General features: G+C 40.3%; 1 protein-coding gene across 1 annotated transcript in view; it reads left to right on the forward strand.

Annotated features, from left to right (window-relative positions):
- UFL1 (UFM1 specific ligase 1) overlaps positions 1-17840 on the forward strand; it is a 32015-nt gene extending 14175 nt beyond the window's left edge. The window contains exons 8-19 of the mRNA XM_066612823.1: positions 1966-2112; positions 3084-3259; positions 3853-4032; positions 6327-6447; positions 8184-8306; positions 8972-9092; positions 10107-10273; positions 11073-11203; positions 12928-13008; positions 13344-13429; positions 15509-15689; positions 17598-17840. Coding sequence (XP_066468920.1) covers positions 1966-2112; positions 3084-3259; positions 3853-4032; positions 6327-6447; positions 8184-8306; positions 8972-9092; positions 10107-10273; positions 11073-11203; positions 12928-13008; positions 13344-13429; positions 15509-15689; positions 17598-17813 — 1730 coding nt within the window. The 3' untranslated portion in view covers positions 17814-17840. The remainder of the gene's footprint in view (positions 1-1965; positions 2113-3083; positions 3260-3852; positions 4033-6326; positions 6448-8183; positions 8307-8971; positions 9093-10106; positions 10274-11072; positions 11204-12927; positions 13009-13343; positions 13430-15508; positions 15690-17597) is intronic.
- The last annotated feature ends 1826 nt before the right edge of the window (positions 17841-19666 follow it).

The following is a 19666-nucleotide window of genomic DNA, read 5'->3' on the forward strand; positions in this document are numbered from 1 at the left end:
CAAAAGCTGCTGTCTGTACTAAGCTAGTTTCAGATAAAGAGTTTTGACATATCATATTCAAGTCCAGCTAACAATAGCCTTTTCATGCTGTCCCACCGTTAGAACATCTGTCTTCCTGGCAATGAAACAGCCAGAGGAGCAGGATGAAGTGAGAAGCACAATACTAGTTTTGTCATTCATTCCATTATTTCTTCTCAGCAGCCAGCAATTTTATCAGTCAAACACATGCAAGGGTACAGAAATTATATCACACAATGACATTAACTGCTCAGGATTCTTATTTATAAGCTTTTTTCTGTGATAGTGAAGTTGAAGGCTTTGTGATGCTCTCAGTTTTATATACCACAGAATAAAGCATGCTGTTTATATCATTGTCTGTTTTCGTTTAAGAAAGGTAATGCCTCATAGTGACAGTCCTCAAAGATGCCCAATCTCATTAACAAAACCGTTCTCAAGTCTGTAGTATATTGCTACTGAGCAATTTCAGCACTTGCTCGCTGAGGAATATTCCAGATTAGTGGTTCTCAAACTGTGGGTCGAAACTCACAAGTGCAGCCCAATATTTGATGGGTCATCAGGGCCAGTGCAACCCAGAAGCTGCGCATGCAACCCACTTTGTAGGCTGCTATGTGCCCCAGAATACCACATGGTGTTGTCTTTTGAATTAAATCTGTCCCTTTCCCCAGCAAGTCCCCTCGGGTCCAGAAAGATTCTGTAAGGGAAAGATTGGGCTTCAAGGGTACATATTATAGGTCTTATGCCTAGAGAGCTCATGCCACTTCCAGCAGTAGTTTAACTAGCCTCCTCCTCAAGGCTGAAAGAATTGTGGCTACGAATACACACAACTTTCAGTGGGCCAAATGTGGTCCTTTCTACTGTCCACAATCGGAGCCCGAGAGCCTGCTTGCTGTTCTTTGCTCCCAGGGTTGTTGCTTGAGAGCAAAATGCATCTTAAATTCTAAATGCCCACCAGTTTTGTTGTTTGTGGGAAGAGTCAGTATAGACCCTTTTATACCAGGGGTGTTAAACTCATTTTATATCAAGGGCCGAATGGCATTCATGATGCCTGCTGAGGGCCAGAAGTGATGTTTTAGGCAGGAAGTGATGTCATTAAACAACTCTTAACCAAAAATAAACACTTTTTCTCACTTAGAAATTCATGACAGAAGAGAAAACATGCAAATCTTGATCATATTTCAAGATATGGCCCAATTTTCGTGGGGGCTGCCCTTTTAGCAGTAATACTTCAGCACTGCTCAGCAGCTGAGAGCCTGAGGGCCAGATAAAAAGCTTCCACAGGCCGCATCTGACCCCCGGGCCTTATGTTTGACACCCCTGCTTTCCAACACCATTGGAAAGCCCCATTAAGCATAGCAGTGGATATCTACATTACAGATACAGAGAGTGAAATGCATTAATGATTAGAATAATAAAAATATTTGGGGAAGGGAGAGAAAATGAGATGCCACGTTTATAGCCACTAAACCTTCTTAAATATTATGCGTGGGAGGAAGGGAGAAAATGAAATGTCACATTTATTATTATTATTATTTATTATTATTATTAACAGTATTTATATACCGCTTTTCGACTAAAAGTTCACAAAGCGGTTTACAGAGAAAAATCAAATAACTAAATGGTTCCCTGTCCCAAAAGGGCTCACTTTCTAAAAGATGCAAATAAGCCACAATGCATAAACATTCCTTCTTATTCCACCAAACTCTGTATCAAACTGTAGTCTGTTAAAATCCCTCTTGAGACAACATTTAATAATTTTAGAAAGGAGCCCCTAAATGCTCTTAACCTCTATACCATACCATCCCTACTACTTGGAACAGTGGGAAAAAACCTTTCCTAATATTGGTGGGCACACGTTTCTTTGCCTTGCAGCCACAATTGCTATTTTTTCCCCCTACTGATTCATATATCTTTCTAATGCTGTGGCTGCTTCATTTCTTTCATCAGCTGTGCTGGAAGAACTTGTTAATACTGGACGTCTAAAAGGCACAGTGGTTGGTGGAAGGCAAGATAAGGCTGTGTTTATCCCTGACATCTATGCCAGGACTCAGAGCAACTGGGTGGATTCTTTTTTCAAGCAAAATGGTTATTTAGGTAACACATTCCTTTTGAACAATTTTCTTTCTGAAAGCTGTTGGTTGGATGTATTTGAGATGCCTCACATATGTCAGCTCCCAACATTCTAGCGTGACCCCAAAAATGGAACCCAGGACAGGATAGTGAAATGGGAACAGGCTTGATTCTTAATGGTTGGAGTAACAGTCAGGGAGCAGGTTTAGTCAACATTCCAGTGGAATCCAGTGGTACATCCTTTTATTTACTTTTATAGAAATCCCTGACTTCCATTCATTTCTGTGGGGGAAAGTAAAGCACTTTGTTGGGGGCAAAGTTGAAGTGGGAGCAAAACCACAGTGTCACAGTGGCTAGTTCATTTGCCACCAGTATAGTGACTCCATAGGAAGATGAGCCACAAAGACAACTGCAGGATTTGGAAGAATGAAGATTTTTTTTTTTCCTTCAAATCTTCCCCATCACTATCCTCCACAGCAGACAGGTTTCCCCTTACTATGAACTTAGTTCCTGGCTTGATGGAGAGTAGTGTTCCTTTCTTCCTCCTGAAGGCCTAGAGGTAGTGATCATTTGGCTTGCAGATATGGGTCATAGTTTGGATAAGCCACGGTTTGGATAAGCAAACCTTGCTTCATCCACCCTTGGCAATGTCTTTAATTATGGATGGGAGGCAAAGAATAGGTAGTATCTACCCCCTACCACCTCCTCACCAGCAGTCCTTAGATCATATCTGCTGCACTGAGGAAACCAAAGGTATAGTTGTGTCCTGTGGTGGTAAGTATATTTGTGGAAGAACTAGAAACCACCATTCTTCCCATGCCCAATAATGGCAGGGTCTTTGAGTAGTCAATATTTAAACTCTAGTTCCTGAGTTGTATTACACTTCCCTGTGAGCAAGAAACAGAAGTTAGGTAAGCCTTGTATACAAAGAGTCTGGTATTGTCTGAGAGCTAGGTTGAGCCCCTTCCCAAATGTTTTTGTCTTCAATTTTATAGAATTTGATACATTGCTCAGACTTGGCATCCCAGACCCGGTGAACTACATAAAGAAAAGATATAAGTCTTCACAGCTCTTGTTTCTGAAAACATCTTGTGTTGGTCAAGAAATTGTGGATCAGGTGGAGGCCTCTGTGGATGAAGCTATCAGCTCTGGGACATGGGTGGATATAGTGGTATGTTCCTTACATCTTTTGTGCTCTTTTTCTCTGTGGGGTTTGATTATTTCTGTTTGTGCATAAATAATTCTGTATACTGAAAAACTTTGACATACAGTAGTCATGATTGAAAGTAGACTTTAGTGAAAGTAGATTGGAATTTGTAAAGGGCAAGAGTTTTGAATTGTTCCAACTTAAAAAGCATTAAGCCCTTCTGCAGCAAAGTAACCCAAAGTAAAATGGACTTTTGTGAACTATAAAAACTGTGTTGAACTGTGTGAATATATTAGTCTTTACATTATTTGGTTTGCTTCTGCTAGTCATACCAGGGGAAATATTTATATACTATAAATATTATAAACACTATAGTTGTCTTCTCTCCCTGCCCCGAGCTTTCAACAGGCATTGTGCACACTTTCAAGCCTGTCTTTGTAGCCCTGTGGGCTAGAAATATATAATCTTTAACCCAATCTTTAATAATGCACCCTGAGACTGTAACAGTTCTCAATTCTCTGCCTGGATAAATACCATGCATAGTATATAAAATGGCTTTGTATGATAAATACCTGAGCGGTGAAGCTGAACTTAACTGTCATCTTTTTCAATCCTAGCCTCTTCTTCCCAGTTCATTATCTATAGAAGATGTCAGCATGTTGCTTCAGCAAGTAATGAGAGTTTTCAATAAGCAATCGTCAACTTTGGTCTTTGGTGACACTAATGTGGTCAGTGAGAAGTTTATCAGCAGCTGTGCTGATTTATTTAGTGATCTGATGCACCAGAAAGCTGAGAAGGTTTGTTACTGAGTACGCTTCTTAGAACCGTACAGTATATGGTCCACCTAACTAACCAAAGCCTATGAATATTTAATTTCCTTCCCCACCCTCCAGACTTGGCAGGCAGACTTTTTTCTGCAATTTCAGGCAGATTTATTGAATCTCTGGTGGGCCTTTATACCTGGGTTGTTGGTGGCTGTATTCAGCTTGATGGGGCACAAGTTGTGTGGACTGAGTTTAGAGCATCTTTGTTATATGTTCATGTCTCTTTAAATTACCTGTAAAATCAACACCTAGTCTTTATATTTTATATTTTGCATTGGAATTTTTTTTAATAAAGATTTATTTTGTGAGATTTGTTAAATATATTTTGAGCTCCCATCGAATTGGCTCACATCCTTTAATATATCTGTCCATATTTCATTTACCAAGCCTGTGCTGTCAGATTCTAAGTGTTTGCTGCTGATAATCAAGAACAAACAGCAGGTGGTTGGGAGTGTTTCTCTAATTGATTGTTTCTAAGTGAGAACAATAACAGCACTGTAACCTATTTTTCTGTGCTTTTAAGTATCGTAACCCAATATAAAGTTTCTCTGAAATGCCAAGTTGTGACTTTTCTTAACAATTTGTTTAACTGAAATCTGTTGTACTTCTTAAAAGTTTGCTGTCAAGTCACTATAGATACGGATAGCATCGAAGGGCCTGATCCTTTGATCAGTTTTCCAGCGCTGATGCAGCTGTGCCAATGGGGTGTGCACTGCATCCTGCAGGGGCAGTCATAGAGTCTTCCTCAAGATAAGGGAATATTTGTTCCCTAACCCTGGGCCTGCATTACAGCTGCATCAATGCTGGAAAGTTGAATACGATTGGGCCCTGAACAAATAGTATTGTGCTTGGACCTAATGGATATGCTCCCTCGTGCAGAGATTTGCAGGGTATGTGTCTGTCATAAGAGTCCTGCTGGATTCAAGCAAAGGTCCATCTAGTTCAGCATTCTGCTTTCAGTGGTTGCTAGCCAGATGCCCCGATGAGTTTCCAAGCCAGTTATGAAGGTTTTATCTCTCCCCTGTTGTTTGTATCCAGCGTCTGTAATGTGATCCAGGACCTCTGAGCCTAAGGCTCTTCTCCAGTCCCATCCTCTATATCAGGGGTCTCCAGCTTTCGACCAGAGGGCCACATCAAATATCTGGCATTGTGTTGAGGGCTGGAAAAGAATAAATTTTAAATATAAAATTTAAATAAATACATTAGAGATGGAATTTAGATGAATGAATAAATGGGCACAAATTTCCAGGATTTCTCCAAGCACCAACACACACCACAAAATAAAGCACACACTCAAATGGACCCCCATGGGACCAGAGACTAGTCGTGGGTAGGATAGATGCTGTCCTCATCTGGCCTCCTGCTCAACACACTAAACATTTTATGGTGGAGAGACCATGGAGTGGAGCAGATGTCTGAAATGAGCAGGGAGGAGTGCGGTGGTGAGTTCTATGAACACAGAAACATGGGTGTAGTCTGCTGTTTTTGCATATCTTTGAGCCAGAGCCACAACTACATGCTCCCAACCAGATAGGTGCATGAAGGAGACCTATGTGAACACAACACAGCTTCTTGTATATGCAGTATAGACAGTATATGTATATACACAGTTTTCATAGCAATTTGCACACCTGTTTTCATGCACGATCTACGCTGTGTTAGACTGTGCTCAGTGATATGGGCAGTGATCTGTCCAATCTCTCTTTAATTATCCACTTTTTAAAATGGAAATGATTGTAGCAGACTCTGCACTTTTGTGATTACAAACATAAGGTGAATTATAAGGCATGTTAATATTCTAAAGAACATTTTAAATGTCTTACAAAAATGACATTTTGCCACAAGCAAAGAGAGAGAATTCCTAGCAGTCCTGAGCTAGATGATGAATGGCAGTCTCCATGTAAGGAAACTGCATTTGTTCACAGTAGCACAGAGATGGTTCCAGCAGTACACCAATGCTTTGAACCCTTTCCCAACCCCTGTCTGGTCACACAGCTTTATACAACCATCAAAACACATCTTGATCCAGATTCAAGAACTGTGTGCATCAGACAAATAGACCTATCTTAAACTCTGGAACTGAGTCTGAATGAATTAAAATTACAGTATGACCAGCGTACTGAAGACACCTTGCTCCAAACTTTCATTAATTTTGTTCAGTGGCAATAAGTCCATACTAAATTGAAGACAGTATCAAAAACTTCAGAGATTCACAGGGAGTTTCCATAATGTCTGTATGACTGATACATTCATGGTTTTTGTTTCAGGAAATGAAAAGGAACCCTGTTCACTTAATCACAGATGAGGACCTGAAGCAGTCTGCTCTTGTAGAAAATGCACCTTCAAGTAAGAAAGACAAAAAAGATGAAAGAAGGAAGAAGGCAACTGGTAAGGAAGTGGAATGTAACTATTTGGAGATTGAGAGATATCCTTGAAAACTGTGCTAGTGGGATGGAGAGGAGCAGGATAGAGCAGCAACATTGGCAAGGCGAGGACTTTTACTCAGAGCATTGGCAATAGAGATTTCAGTATTTGGAAGACCAAAGAAGGCTGAGAGAGTTCCCTGATGTCAGCTGTCCATTTTGACTACCACAGGAAATACAAGGAAGAAAAAATAAACTAGTGGCAGAAAGTTGATGACTCTGCACTTACACTGTGAATTCAGAACTGGGGAGAATAAGAGCTCCTTTCTATCCCAGAATATGAGGACTCACCTATGAAGACTTTGGGCCCAGTCCTATCCAACTTTTCAGTGCTGATGCAGCTATGTCAGTGGAGTGTGGCCTTCATTCTGTGGTGGGGGCCAGTCATGGAGATCTCCTCAAGGTAACACTTGTTTGTTACCTCAGGGCTTCAGCAGCACAGGAAAGTTGGATAGGATTAGGTCCTCTGTTTCACCTTCAGCTTTCTTCTGAGAACTGTGTATGGAAATAGGTGTAGATAACTCCAGGTGCACACCACCTTTTGGTTTTGCACTGTATTGCACGACTGTATACATACTATACTATTCATGCTACTATATACTGGCCTCTTAGTTATGCAGACTGTGATGAACATGCTTCATCCCCAGTTGCTCTGAAGCAAACTGTGTTTTGGGTAGGGTCATAATTGGGCATAAAGTTAATATGTTGATTGATTCAGGAAAATACAAGTGGTAGAGATGAATTGGGGTGTTGTGGGTCTGAGTTTCCTAGGCAACAGCCCCCATCATCAGACACATGAAGCAAGCTGAGAAAATAGTAGCGATACACTGGTACACAGGTTGAGTTAAAGATAAAGTGTACATTATAGAATATTAACATACAGTATAAATTAATATAAAAGTAAAAGTCATGATTAAGACCAGTTTCTTCTCTCCTCCTCACACTTTGGTGCTCTGAAAAACTCCACATATAGTTTTTTTCTGATTGATTGTTTGATTGATGGATGCTGTAATAGTAGAGCAGCAACTTAATTTATATAGTCTTGTCCCACTGTATGAGTATTACTGAATCCTGAAGAAGGGGTACTTATCCCTGGGAGAGGACACTAATTTCTGCAGTAAGAAACCAGCTTTGAGTTGGCATGAAAACCATATTGATGAGAAAAGTCCCCAGGAGAGCACATTTTCTAGGGCACAGTTTATGTTGGAACTCTTCAGACAGGAAATACCTAAGGCAGCTTCTAAACCATAATTAAGCAGAGTCTGTTAGGAAATCCTTTTCAAATGTAGCGCTTATATAATGCTTCCATTGCTTTTTCAATTAAGGCATTTTTTGTCAGTAGGCTGAACTACCCAGTTTGGTAGTGGTGACTGTTTGCTGTGTACTAAGCAACATTCCAATCCTGTATGTGGAAGTTGTTTCATCCCATTTTACCACTATCTAAATTTCATTTAAGTAGCAGTTGAATTTTCATAAGGTTCAATTTATTTTAGTAATAAAATGGAAATAAGACGACAGTACTTAATTACTGTGTTCTTGGTCCTTTTTTTCTTTTATTATGCATCAAATGACAGTTGTTTTCATGCAATACATGTTTGTCTACTTTTATCAGGAATTTCAGTTTCATTTCATTTCATTTGATTGTGAAACCTTTCTTGATGTGTTAATAGTTTCTGTCTAACTAGATAATTTCTCCACCAGAGGGCAGTGGAAGTGTGAGAGGTGGTGGTGGTGGAAATGCCAGGGAAATAAAGATTAAGAAAACCAAGAAGAAGGGAAGAAAGGATGTTGACAGCGATGAGGAATCACAAGCAAGCAGCACAAGTTCGTAATTCTTTGACTTTGACTATTGTGATCTTAATTTTTGTAGCATTAATTTGTGTGTGTGTGAGACCATATACTCCTAATGAAATGCCAAATCTATTGGTATGATGATCAAATTGGATGATAATTGTTTAGTGACATGAAATACATGACTGGTAACATGCAAATGCTACTCCTTTAAAGGACGTAAAAAAATCAAGCTCAAATATACATGAAATGTATATGAAAGGGAAAATGTAGGATAAATGTCTTTATCTTGACATTGCAATATAAAGCTTTTCATATCACAAAGCACGTCAAATAAGTATCATAACAAATAATAAGTCATTATTTGTAAATCGTAAGTGCAAAAGAATTGTAATAAGCTTCCAAAGTCCACTTTTTATTGCCTTTTGTTTCCAAGGTTCTCCTGGATTAGGAAATCTAGGCCTCTCATTTTGTGACTGTTGTACATACTGTTCCAATTGCAGCTGAATAATTTGAAAAGCATTCTAAAAGTATTCAATACTTTCTGTTTTCGTTTGCTGGAGTTAGGTGATGTACTGAAATTAAGAGGAATGTGTTTTGTGTTTGATTTTAGAGCTATAACAGTCCTATACCCTCTTCCACCAGGGAGCTTTTAAGTAAATTAAAAGTATTATAATTGCTGATCATCATCATTTTAGATAGGACCAAGCACCTCGAGATTCCTTTTATGTCACAGGAAGAGATTGAAGATGTTTTAAGAAAGCACATAAGGGACTGCCCTGAGGAGCTTGTAACAGAACTCGCCAATCATTTAATAAGGTAATTGCATTCATTCATCTCATCTTAGTCTTGAATGTTGCATAATTCATCCAGTAATATTCATAACTGAGAGCCAAGGTGATCAGAATCCCAGTGTTCCATCTTGTAAGCCTTCTCTTAAAACTGTGTTTCATGGAATAGCAGGAACCTGTTTCTTCTTTTTCCAAAGTGTAGCTACAATTTGATTTAGCTCATGTGCTACCACAAAGACTTTTTTTTAATTTTCAGGCAGACTTGTTGTGATCCGTAAGTGCTTGTATGTCAGTTACATCACATTGGCTATCCACATATCTTTTCTAAATTCTTGTCAGATTCTGCTGTTGATCACATATCCCCCTCCCCACACACACACATATATGAATAATAAAACTAGGCCATTTGTAGCATCACTTCCAAAATATTCTCTCAAGGAAACCAAATTGTATATCAGAATCTGCCCATACTCTGGCAGAAAGCATACTGTGATCATACCAGTGATCACAGAAAGATGCTGCAGTCATTTAGTTTAATCTGAATTGAGAACCATATTTGCTCTAGTAGTTTCCTTTCATGCTTTACTACCTCAGATCCACTTTGAACTAAGAGGACCTAACTGTTTCCTCGGAGCAACTGTGTAGATCATTAAAGTTGTCCTTTGATTCCAGGGGTATTAGGCATAACTCCCAGAGATTTCTAGAATCTAGCTTACTTCATGAGTCTTTGAGGCTGGACCAAATGAAAACTTTGCCTATAGAAGGTTACTGTAATCTAATGTAATCTAATGTAATCTAAGTACTGTAGTGTCTTTTGAACACTCCTAATAATTGGTTCACCTGTCCTCACACCATCACAAAAGAGCTATATAACATTGCAAATAAACTCCCTTCACCACCTGAATGTAAGGACAAGGATTCTGAGCCACCTTGATCAGTATCCTCAGCCGGCAGAACTTCTAGCAATGCTCTACCATATTTAAAGATATGCTAGTTTCTTGTAAATGTGTCTACCTTTTTTCCATTATTTCCTGTTCTTTAGGCCCTTAACAAAAAGCTATCAGGAAGTACTGCGCACAGTGTTTATGTCCTCTACCTCTACTTCCTCTGGAACTAGTCGGAAAAGAACCATCAAGGACTTGCAGGAAGAGGTTTCCAACTTATGTAATAATATCCGGTTATTTGAAAAAGGAGCAAAGCATTTTACAGGTACAGTGAGCAGTTTTTTTAAAAAACAAATGTATGGTTTCATGTGTTGCTGCTAGGTGCCTGTAGATTACAGTGGATTTTGAAAAGCAATAGTTGTGATCATTCTATGGATTTTTTTTTTTAAATTGTAAATTGGAGTATGAAGAATATATCTTGTTACTGTTGGCTATCTCCAGTGCAATGATAGCAACACTTCTGCTTTTATTTCAGCTTCTGCTGTTTTCTCTTTCATACACAGTTTTGTTTGCTTGTTAGGAAAGGTTTATTCCCTACCTCTTCATTCTACATACACTGGATTATCTTCCCAACCGGTTCTGTGATGATACAGGCTGCCCTTTCCTTAAACTTAAACTTGTCCTTAAACTTGTTTAGTTTTGGGTTCTTCTCACCTCCCACCTCCTTCTTCAGCCCCACATATATTTTTGTGTGGTTGATAATTAAATCCTACAGTTTGTGCCCTGCCAAAACTGCCTTGTAGGATCCAACAGTTTATTCCTTTCTTTCTCTGTTTAAAGCAAGATCTAATTTAAAACATGGCTGACCTTTCCAGTAGCATGTAGATGCCTTTCATGCTTCTGATATCTAGTATTTGTACTAGTATTTGTAACACCTGTAAGAGCAGCTGGAAACAAGGAAGAGCTTAGGCACTGTTCATTGTTCACAGAAAGCCTACTGGTCATAGTTAGTGAGTGATTGCAGCAGAAAATTCTTATTTTGCCAACATGGATTATGATTATATTAGCATGTAATTTGCTGATTTCTTAATCTACTTTTTAATTAGCAAAAGTTTGTTTTGCAGATGAGACCCAAACTAACATTGCCAAACACATGCTGAAGACAGTTTGTACAGACATCACAAACCTTATGTTCAACTTCCTAGCTGCTGATGTCATGATGGCAGAAGAAGACTACAGCACCATTACAGCTGAGGTACTACAACCATTTTCTGTCCTCTTGACATCTTTGTGATGTTTCTAAGGTGAATTAGCGAGAAGTTGGTTTGTAACATTTTTTCTTGGATTCCAAATCTTAGAAGACCAATATGCCAATCTGACTACCTTGAAATGCCCTCAGCTTGCCCTATGTTGAATCACAATCTCTAAGATAAATGAAAAGTAGTCCACATTTATTTGTACATGCATCATTTCCATTCATATGACAAAGACACGTAGAGAGGCATTCACATTGGCTATCCCTTGATTATAAAATTCCCTGATATAGTAGATCCTGTAGCATCTTTGGGTTTTCATTGGAATTTCTGCATAGATCAGAATTCATTTCATGAAGTTGCTGTGATATACGTGTAACACATTAACTTTCAGCAGAGAGAATAATAAAATTAAAATCTGGCTGGAAATTCCTCAAACAAGCACAGGTACCCATGATAAATAAAACTACTATGACTCCACGACCCATCCTTCTTGTATTGTGGATTGTGTGTGAGAAAGAGAGAGATTTGACACCACCCCTCTTCCTGCCTCTAAGAGGGTTTCTTAAAGCTACTTATGGCAGAATCCTAGACATGTCTACTCAGAGGTAAGTCCTATTGAATTCAATGAAAGTTTCTCCCAGGAACATGTGTGTAGGATTGCAGCCTTAGTAATGTTGTTGGCAACCTTCAGTCTCGAAAGACTCTGGTATTGCGCTCTGAATGGTGGTTCTGGAACAGCATCTAGTGTGACTGAAAAGGCCGATTCGGGAGTGACAATCCCTTCCCACCGGGAGCAAGTGCAGTCTGTCCCTGGTCTGTCTCCCTGGCTGTGGGCCTTCCTTCCTTGCCTCTTAGCCTCAGACTGTTGGCCAAGTGTCTCTTCAAACTGGGAAAGGCCATGCTGCACAGCCTGCCTCCAAGCGGGCCGCTCAGAGGCCAGGGTTTCCCACCTGTTGAGGTCCACTCCTGAGGCCTTCAGAACCCTCTTGCAGATGTCCTTGTATCGCAGCTGTGGTCTACCTGTAGGGCACTCTGCTTGCACGAGTTCTCCATAGAGGAGATCCTTTGGGATCCGGCCATCATCCATTCAGCCATGTATGATGATGATGCATATTGCATATTGCATATTGGCAACCTTCAGTCTCGAAAGACTATGGTATCGCGCTCTGAAAGGTGGTTCTGGCACAGCGTCTAGTGTGGCTGAAAAGGCCAATCCAGGAGTGACAATCCCTTCCACACCGGGAGCAAGTGCAGTCTGTCCCTGGTCTGTTTCCCTGGCTATGGGCCTTCCTTCTTTGCCTCTTAGCCTCAGACTGTTGGCAAAGTGTCTCTTCAAACTGGGAAAGGCCATGCTGCACAGCCTGCCTCCAAGCGGGCCGCTCAGAGGCCAGGGTTTCCCACTTGTTAAGGTCCATCGCTAAGGCCTTCAGATCCCTCTTGCAGATGTCCTTGTATCGCAGCTGTAGGGTGCTTTCCTTGCACGAGTTCTCCATAGAGGAGATCCTTTGGGATCCGGCCATCATCCATTCTCACGACATGACCAAGCCAACGCAGGCGTCTCTGTTTCAGCAGTGAATACATGCTAGGGATTCCAGCATGTATTCCAGCCTTAGTAATAATCTCCTGTATTTTGATAATTAGTTTTTACTTGAAATATAAATATACTTACTTGAAATATAAAGATGATTTTCAATGCCTTGTTTTCTTTCATCGACCCAAATAGATGAGAAAAAAGATTTTAAGTACACTGCCAGAAGAGACACGAGCTCCTTTATCAAAGCTCCACATTTCTCTGAATGGCAAGGTAAGCTTCAGTCATCCACTCTAAACTAAACTAGTATAATTGTATCTGTTAGTTGTTCATTTATACTGAAATTTTGTGTTTAGCTTATTCTCTTAATAAATATTTTCAAAGCAGGCAGATTTTTAACGAAAACTCTGTAACTGATGTTTCAGTTAGCACCTTACTGATTGCTTTATAATTTGTTTAAAAAGCTGGATTTGGTGGAGCAGGTTATGGGCAAAACATCCTTTTTGGTACTATATGAAGGCAAACATTTAAGTCAGAGGGAAAATTAATAGAATTTGAATTAGTAGAAGTGGGAATGTTATGAGGTCTATTTTTTTTCCTTTTTGCAGAGTTTAGAAGAATTTGTTTCCTGTCTTGATGCTGCAACAGAAGCTTGCGATATTATGTTGAGAAAAGGGGATAAGAAGAAAGAGAGGTAACTGTTAATTGTACTTAATACAATAGATAGTTTTGCCTTAGAGTTTGTAAAGATGATCACTTTCCCAAAGCAGTAGCAATGGCTTCTCTGCTTTAGTGTTTGTGGGTTAATTCCGATCCTGCCGCAGTCGTGTGGATCTGAGAGCTGCATTGTGTGTGAGCCCCCTTGTGGCTCCCACCACACCTTTCCTTACCATCCATTCAAAACTTCTCCTATCTCATTGATCCCTGCTTCAGCCAGGAACACGAAATAGAGTTTCTGTGTCCAGAGACAATACGTTTCTAAATACCCCAAAACTGGGAGGAAACCGGTTTTCCTGGGAGGAAACCAGACAACAAGGAAATGTTTTTGCTCCCATATCTTGCTTATGATGTTTATGGATGCATCTGGCCTGTCACTGTTAGAAACAGAATGCTGGACTAAATGGAGACAAGAAACAAGGAACAAGACCACAAAGTTGAGCCCACCTTCACATGATTCCTCATTCGTTGTCCATTTGCTATAACAGTTGGTTTTGCTAGTTGATGACTGCAAGCATCACGTCGTGAAGCATAATAAGGTTTGCGCCACTTTGCGATCTCCTGGCTTACGCCGGGATCGCATAACCAATGACCACGTGTGGTCATGTGGTCATCGGGGGTGCATACCCCAACCCTCCAAAAGCACAGGAAGCTTTGCTCTCCTTTGGAGGGTTGTCTCAACTTACCAGAGGCAACACGCATCCGCGCGCTGCCTCTGCAAAACTCAGACTGAGGGAAATAGCGTCTCTTGCGCGATTTCCGGTTTCCTCCGTGAAACCGGAAGTCGCATGAGGGACATGATTCCCCTCAGTCTGAGCTCCACAGAGGGAACGAGTGAATGTGCACTGCCTCTGGGAAGCTCAGACAACCCTCCAGAGGGAAGGGGAGCAGAGTATCCCCTTCCCTGTGGAGGGATCAGATTGCATCAAGTCCCTCTTGATGACAGGTGCTGGTTTTGACCTTTAAAGCCCCCTACAGTTTGGGACCAGCATATGTGAAAGACTGCCACCTTCCATATAATCCAACCTGCTCTCTTCAGTCATCTGAGAGGGCCTTTCTGGATGTGTCACCATTGAGAAGGGTTTGGGGGATGGTGGCCAGAAATTGAGCCTTAGTAGTAGTGACCAGTGATGTAGCTAGGGGGGCAGTGGGCGGGTTGTCCTGGATTCCACCCCGGAGCATCATGTGAGGCCAGCCAAGGTGGCAGATCACACCTACTGCCACCTCTACGTGTTTGAAGAAACAGAGGAAGTGGCAAGTGCCTCTTCAGCTTGTCATCACCTCTGAATTCACCTTCAAACACATAGAGGTGGTAGCGGGTACAGCAATGTGACACCTCTAAGCACTTAGAGATGAAGGCTGCTAATGCAATCTCACTGTACCAGCCCCCGTTCCTTCCAAAGCAGAAGGAATGGAGGGGGTGCACGGCCAGATCACACCCACAGCCACACTGTGTTTGAGGGTGGTGGGGTGATCTTTGTGCTGCCACCCTTGTTCCTTCCAAGTGGCGGCACAACAAGATCGTACCTCATGGCCTCTAACTGTTTGAAGGCAGCAGGTGTGATCTCACTGTCCTGTCACTCCACTCCTTCTCTTTTGGAAGGAACAGAGTGGCAGCACAGCAAACGTGCACCTGCTTGCACACCGCCTCTAAGTGTTTGAAGACAGTGGGTATGATTTTGCTGTGTCACCCGCTCCCCCCCCCGTTATCTTTTGGAAGAGGGGTGGCACAGCAACCATCGCTGCCTCTAAGTGTTTCTTTAAACACAAGGAAGCTGCTTGGACCGGCACCTGCTCGGAAGTAGTTGGTGGTGACGTTGTTTAGCATTCATGATTTACCTTAAGAACACATATAATTTAGTACTGTGATTCTTCTCTATGGTTTAAGAAAGGGGGCGAGGGGATCATGCAAGCTTCCGTAGATACATTCCTGCAGGGATAATCCATGGCTTCCCATAATGTTTGAATCAGACCATAGACATTATTTGCCGTTATCCTAAACCTGCAAGCAACTAATTCATAAAAGGTTTTTCTAAACATACTTCCTGTTTCTTAGGCAAATCCTCTTCCAGCACAGACAAGCTCTGATTGAGCAGCTGAAAGTCACAGAAGACCCTGCCTTTGTTCTCCACCTCACATCAGTTTTGCTGTTCCAGTTCTCAACTCATTGCATGCTTCATGCTCCAGGAAGATGTGTGCCACAGATCATAACTTTCTTAAGTTCAAAGATTCCAGAGGTATTTACACTGAAAAACTAAGCACGTTTTTAAATGGAGTACCATTAACAAACCATATTTGTGCATTTTGCAAAAGATGGAAAAGTACTGACCTTCAGAGAAACACATTTCAGCTGCTTTGCTTGAGTAGTTTATTTCTACATAGTGGCATTATAATTAATCATGTAAGAGTGAATTATGTTGAGTAATTCCAATAACATAAGCCTGGGAGTGAAATTACATGCAGGATATATATAGCATAGCATAGTGATTTAAGATTTTTTCTTTTTTGCTTTTATGTTCAATAATATGCTCTACCATTAGGCTGTGGTAACCATCAACTGAACAATGCTCAAAATGATTTTTGAACATAAAGCAGATAGAACAAAGTGTGTAAAACTTCACGTCTCCTTGCATTAAAGTTCAGGGACCAGTATAAGCTGAAATAGATATTATGTGGTGTCCGTTCTAATTCATCTGCTTAAAATAGGAGATGTTGTCTAGCATCAGGAAACTGAGCATGTTGAATTCAACAGGCTGATATGTTCTGAAAATGTTTGCCTGAATCATTTTTGCAATGCACAATGCAAATCTCTTTTCTCTGACTAGGCTTTTTCTATGTTTATTATTTTATTTTTATTTATTTTAGAAAGTTTAGACAATAAATTTGTTTCATCAATCTACAGGATCCTGTGAGTAGGACTCAAGGGCAGAAGGGGATCTGACCCATAGCCCAATTCTAACCTGTGCTGACACAGCTGGGCCAAGTGGCTTGCACCATATTCAGTGCAGTTTAGAAGCAGGCTGGAGGTCTCCTCGGGGTAAGGGAACATTTGTTCCCTTACCCCATGTCATGCCCCAGCCTGCTGAATGGGGCTACTTGGATCTGTGCCAGTAGAATCTGTGCCACCAGATTCACTGGTGCAAGTCCAAGAAACCCCATGTTTAGGTTTAGGATACTGCGGAGGCCTCCTCTGCTGAACCCACACCCCTCCTAGGCTTATCCCGCCCCCCATTCCACCCTTCCCCCACCCAGAAGGTCTGCTCCCCACCTACATTCCACCCTTGCCCAGTCCCTGAGCAACTCAGCACTGTACTTATCTCCACTGGTGGTCAGGGGTCAGAATGCAGCACCAGTGGGAAGCACAGGCCTTCCTGCCAGCACAGCTTTGTTTGTTTATTAAATTTCTGCCCTGCTTTAGCTCCTTGAAGGGCATTCAAAGCAGCTTACAACATAAAATCACTGTAAAAACAGTAAAAACCATAAAATTACAGTAAAAAGTATAAACATTAAAACTACTCGCTTACATGCAAGCTGTGTTACAAATATGCTTTACAACACATTTGTGATCATGCAGCTGCTGCTATGTTGACGCTAATGATAGGATTGTGTGGTGCAACATTTTTCTGATACCTTCCAATGGTTAGCGTTTTTATGCCCCTAGCTATCAAAAAATTTTCAAAAACAGGTGATAGAGTCTGGATTCATTTCCCACCCCACCCTCTTAGCAGCTTAACATTATCTAACATTATTATTTTTCCTTTTGTTCTTGTATTTATTCACAGTGAACTTAATTCTACATATTGCTATTTTCCTGTAGTGTAATGATGTGCCCGAGAAAGCTGGAATGTGAAAAATTTTCAGCATAGAGCCTTTAAAGTGATCCCATTCAGTCCAGTCTGCAGTCTTGGACTTAATGGGTGGTACACCACCTTGAATAAAGTTAAAGGAGCAGTCCAGTGACCACCAGAAAGGTCATTTTAAAATACTTGTTGTTATTATTATGCATGATTTATGCCCTGAGGGTTTTGCCTCACACAGGTTTTTCCAATCTCTCTGGAGTCCTATAACTCTGTTTGTTTTAAACTTCTTGTTTTGTATTCTAGTTATCCACTTTTTCTTTGTTGTTGTTTTTAACTTTTTTACAGGATCAGCATTCTCTTCTTGTCAAATATCAGGGATTAGTAGTGAAACAACTGATAAGCCAAAATAAGAAGATTGGACAGGGGGATGATGATTCAGTGGATAATAACCTGGAGGCAGAAGAAAGCTTAGAAGCAATCAGGAAAGAACTCCAAGAACTCACCACCTCTATCAAAGATCTTGCTCTCAGGCCCAGAAAATCTTCTGTAACAGAGGAGTGATCGTCCTTAATAAAACTCATTCAGGTTTTTCAGAGTCAGAATATTTTCTTTGAGAAAATCTTTAGAAGTCTGCTTTGATGCTTGAAATAGGCTTGGCGTATGGGAGTTTTGTTTGTAGTAATATTATAGCCCAGAACACAGCTGCTGGTAGAGGTGTATTTTTGAGCTTAAATATTGATAATGCTGATGGAAATGTAAGGCAGCAACACTACACCAAAAAAAAAGGGTTTTATAGAAAGAAAGTTATTCAAAACTGTATCCTATTTAAATTAATGGGATTTAAGCTAGTCATAACACATTTCCTAAACTTCAGTGGTATCTAGTCATGAGTAACTTCCTTAGAATAAAACCCAGTGGGTTGTATCCTAAGGTGTGCAGGTGAAATGACACTTCTGCAAAGGAACTGCCCTCGCCCTTCTCCCACAGCTCCCCCAAAAGTCCAAAGGTTGGGAAACCCTCCAGAGCAGAATAGGGTACCCACATGAAGGCTGCTGAGTGCCAAGGGACAGCTGGTTCACACACACACACACACGCCCAGGTAATCAACCAAAAATATAACCTAATTTTTACTTCCAAAAAACTATTTTAAGAAACTGAAAAGTGATCAAATATTTGTTTACTTGCTAAGAATTCTCAATTTTATAAAATGTGGCTGTAGTGTTTAGTCACAAAGGAGAAAGAAGTATATAAAAACTTTCTATTATTGTATATAGGAGTATACAAGATTTCAGAGTTGATAGTATTGTTCTTTCTAGAAAAATTTTTGAAACTTGAAAGCCTAAACAGTCATATGTGAAACTAACTTGGTCCAATGCAATACATTTTTTTCCTTACTTGTTAAGAATTCTCATACATTTACAAGGGCTATAATGCTCCTTGTGCACTGAATATTACAAAGCAAACATGCACCTTTTTGTTACGACTTCTTCTGGATTCCATAATTTTTCTTCCCAAATTACTAGCAGTTTAAAAAATGAAAAGTCACTGGTTGCCTGTTTGCATCCCCCAAGTTGAAATTTGTTGTCCTGGGTTTTTTTCCCCAGTGTGTTAATTATTCCTAAACTGATTGGAGATGAATTCATTCACATGAAGTGAATTTTTGACACACAAAAATGTGAAAAGTGCTGAAGTCATGCTTACAGATATAAAGAATTAAAACTTTCCCAGAACTATGCCTGCACATAGGCCAATTGTATGAAGGGACCAGCCGCCCATCTACAGTAAGATTTGTATAATATAAATTTTGTTACATGAAATCACTAACAGTGTTAATATGTTAATTGTCAGAACCACTTCTTAATAATTAATAGTGTACGAATCATGATCCCTTTCTTAGCTCCTTGGTCTTAGTTTGGATAGAAATACATATTTGACATAAGTTGACAACTTGGGCAGTTGATTGGTTTGATACAGGCAATTGATCTGATTCAGGTAGTGCAACAGCGATACATTTGAGCTCTGCAAGCATGTGGGGATAGTTGTCTGAAGTTAAATCCTGTGTTTGTTTACCGAGTCTCCTCCCCAACTATTGTCAAACTTCCCTGAAACGTTAATGATTTTCAGAGGAGTGGGTGCTGTTATGTTCTTAAAGGTAGATGGCAAAACCTTTTGACATTTTTAAAACCACCACTTCATGAGTCTAAGTGCCTCCTATGTTAGTTATCAGTCCTTATTGTTAACTGGGCAGTTCTTCAGCAACAATGTACAAAGCTCTGTAGCTATGATAAGAATCACAACTGCGGGTTCTTTGCCTCATGTGACAGCCGCACAACACTAGTGATCAGAAAATAGAACGAAGAAGGATAACTAGATAAATATTCTGACCTTTCATTTTAAAGAAACAATATTTGGTT

This window comes from Tiliqua scincoides, chromosome 1 (genome assembly GCF_035046505.1).
Source record: "Tiliqua scincoides isolate rTilSci1 chromosome 1, rTilSci1.hap2, whole genome shotgun sequence".
Lineage (NCBI taxonomy): Eukaryota > Metazoa > Chordata > Lepidosauria > Squamata > Scincidae > Tiliqua > Tiliqua scincoides.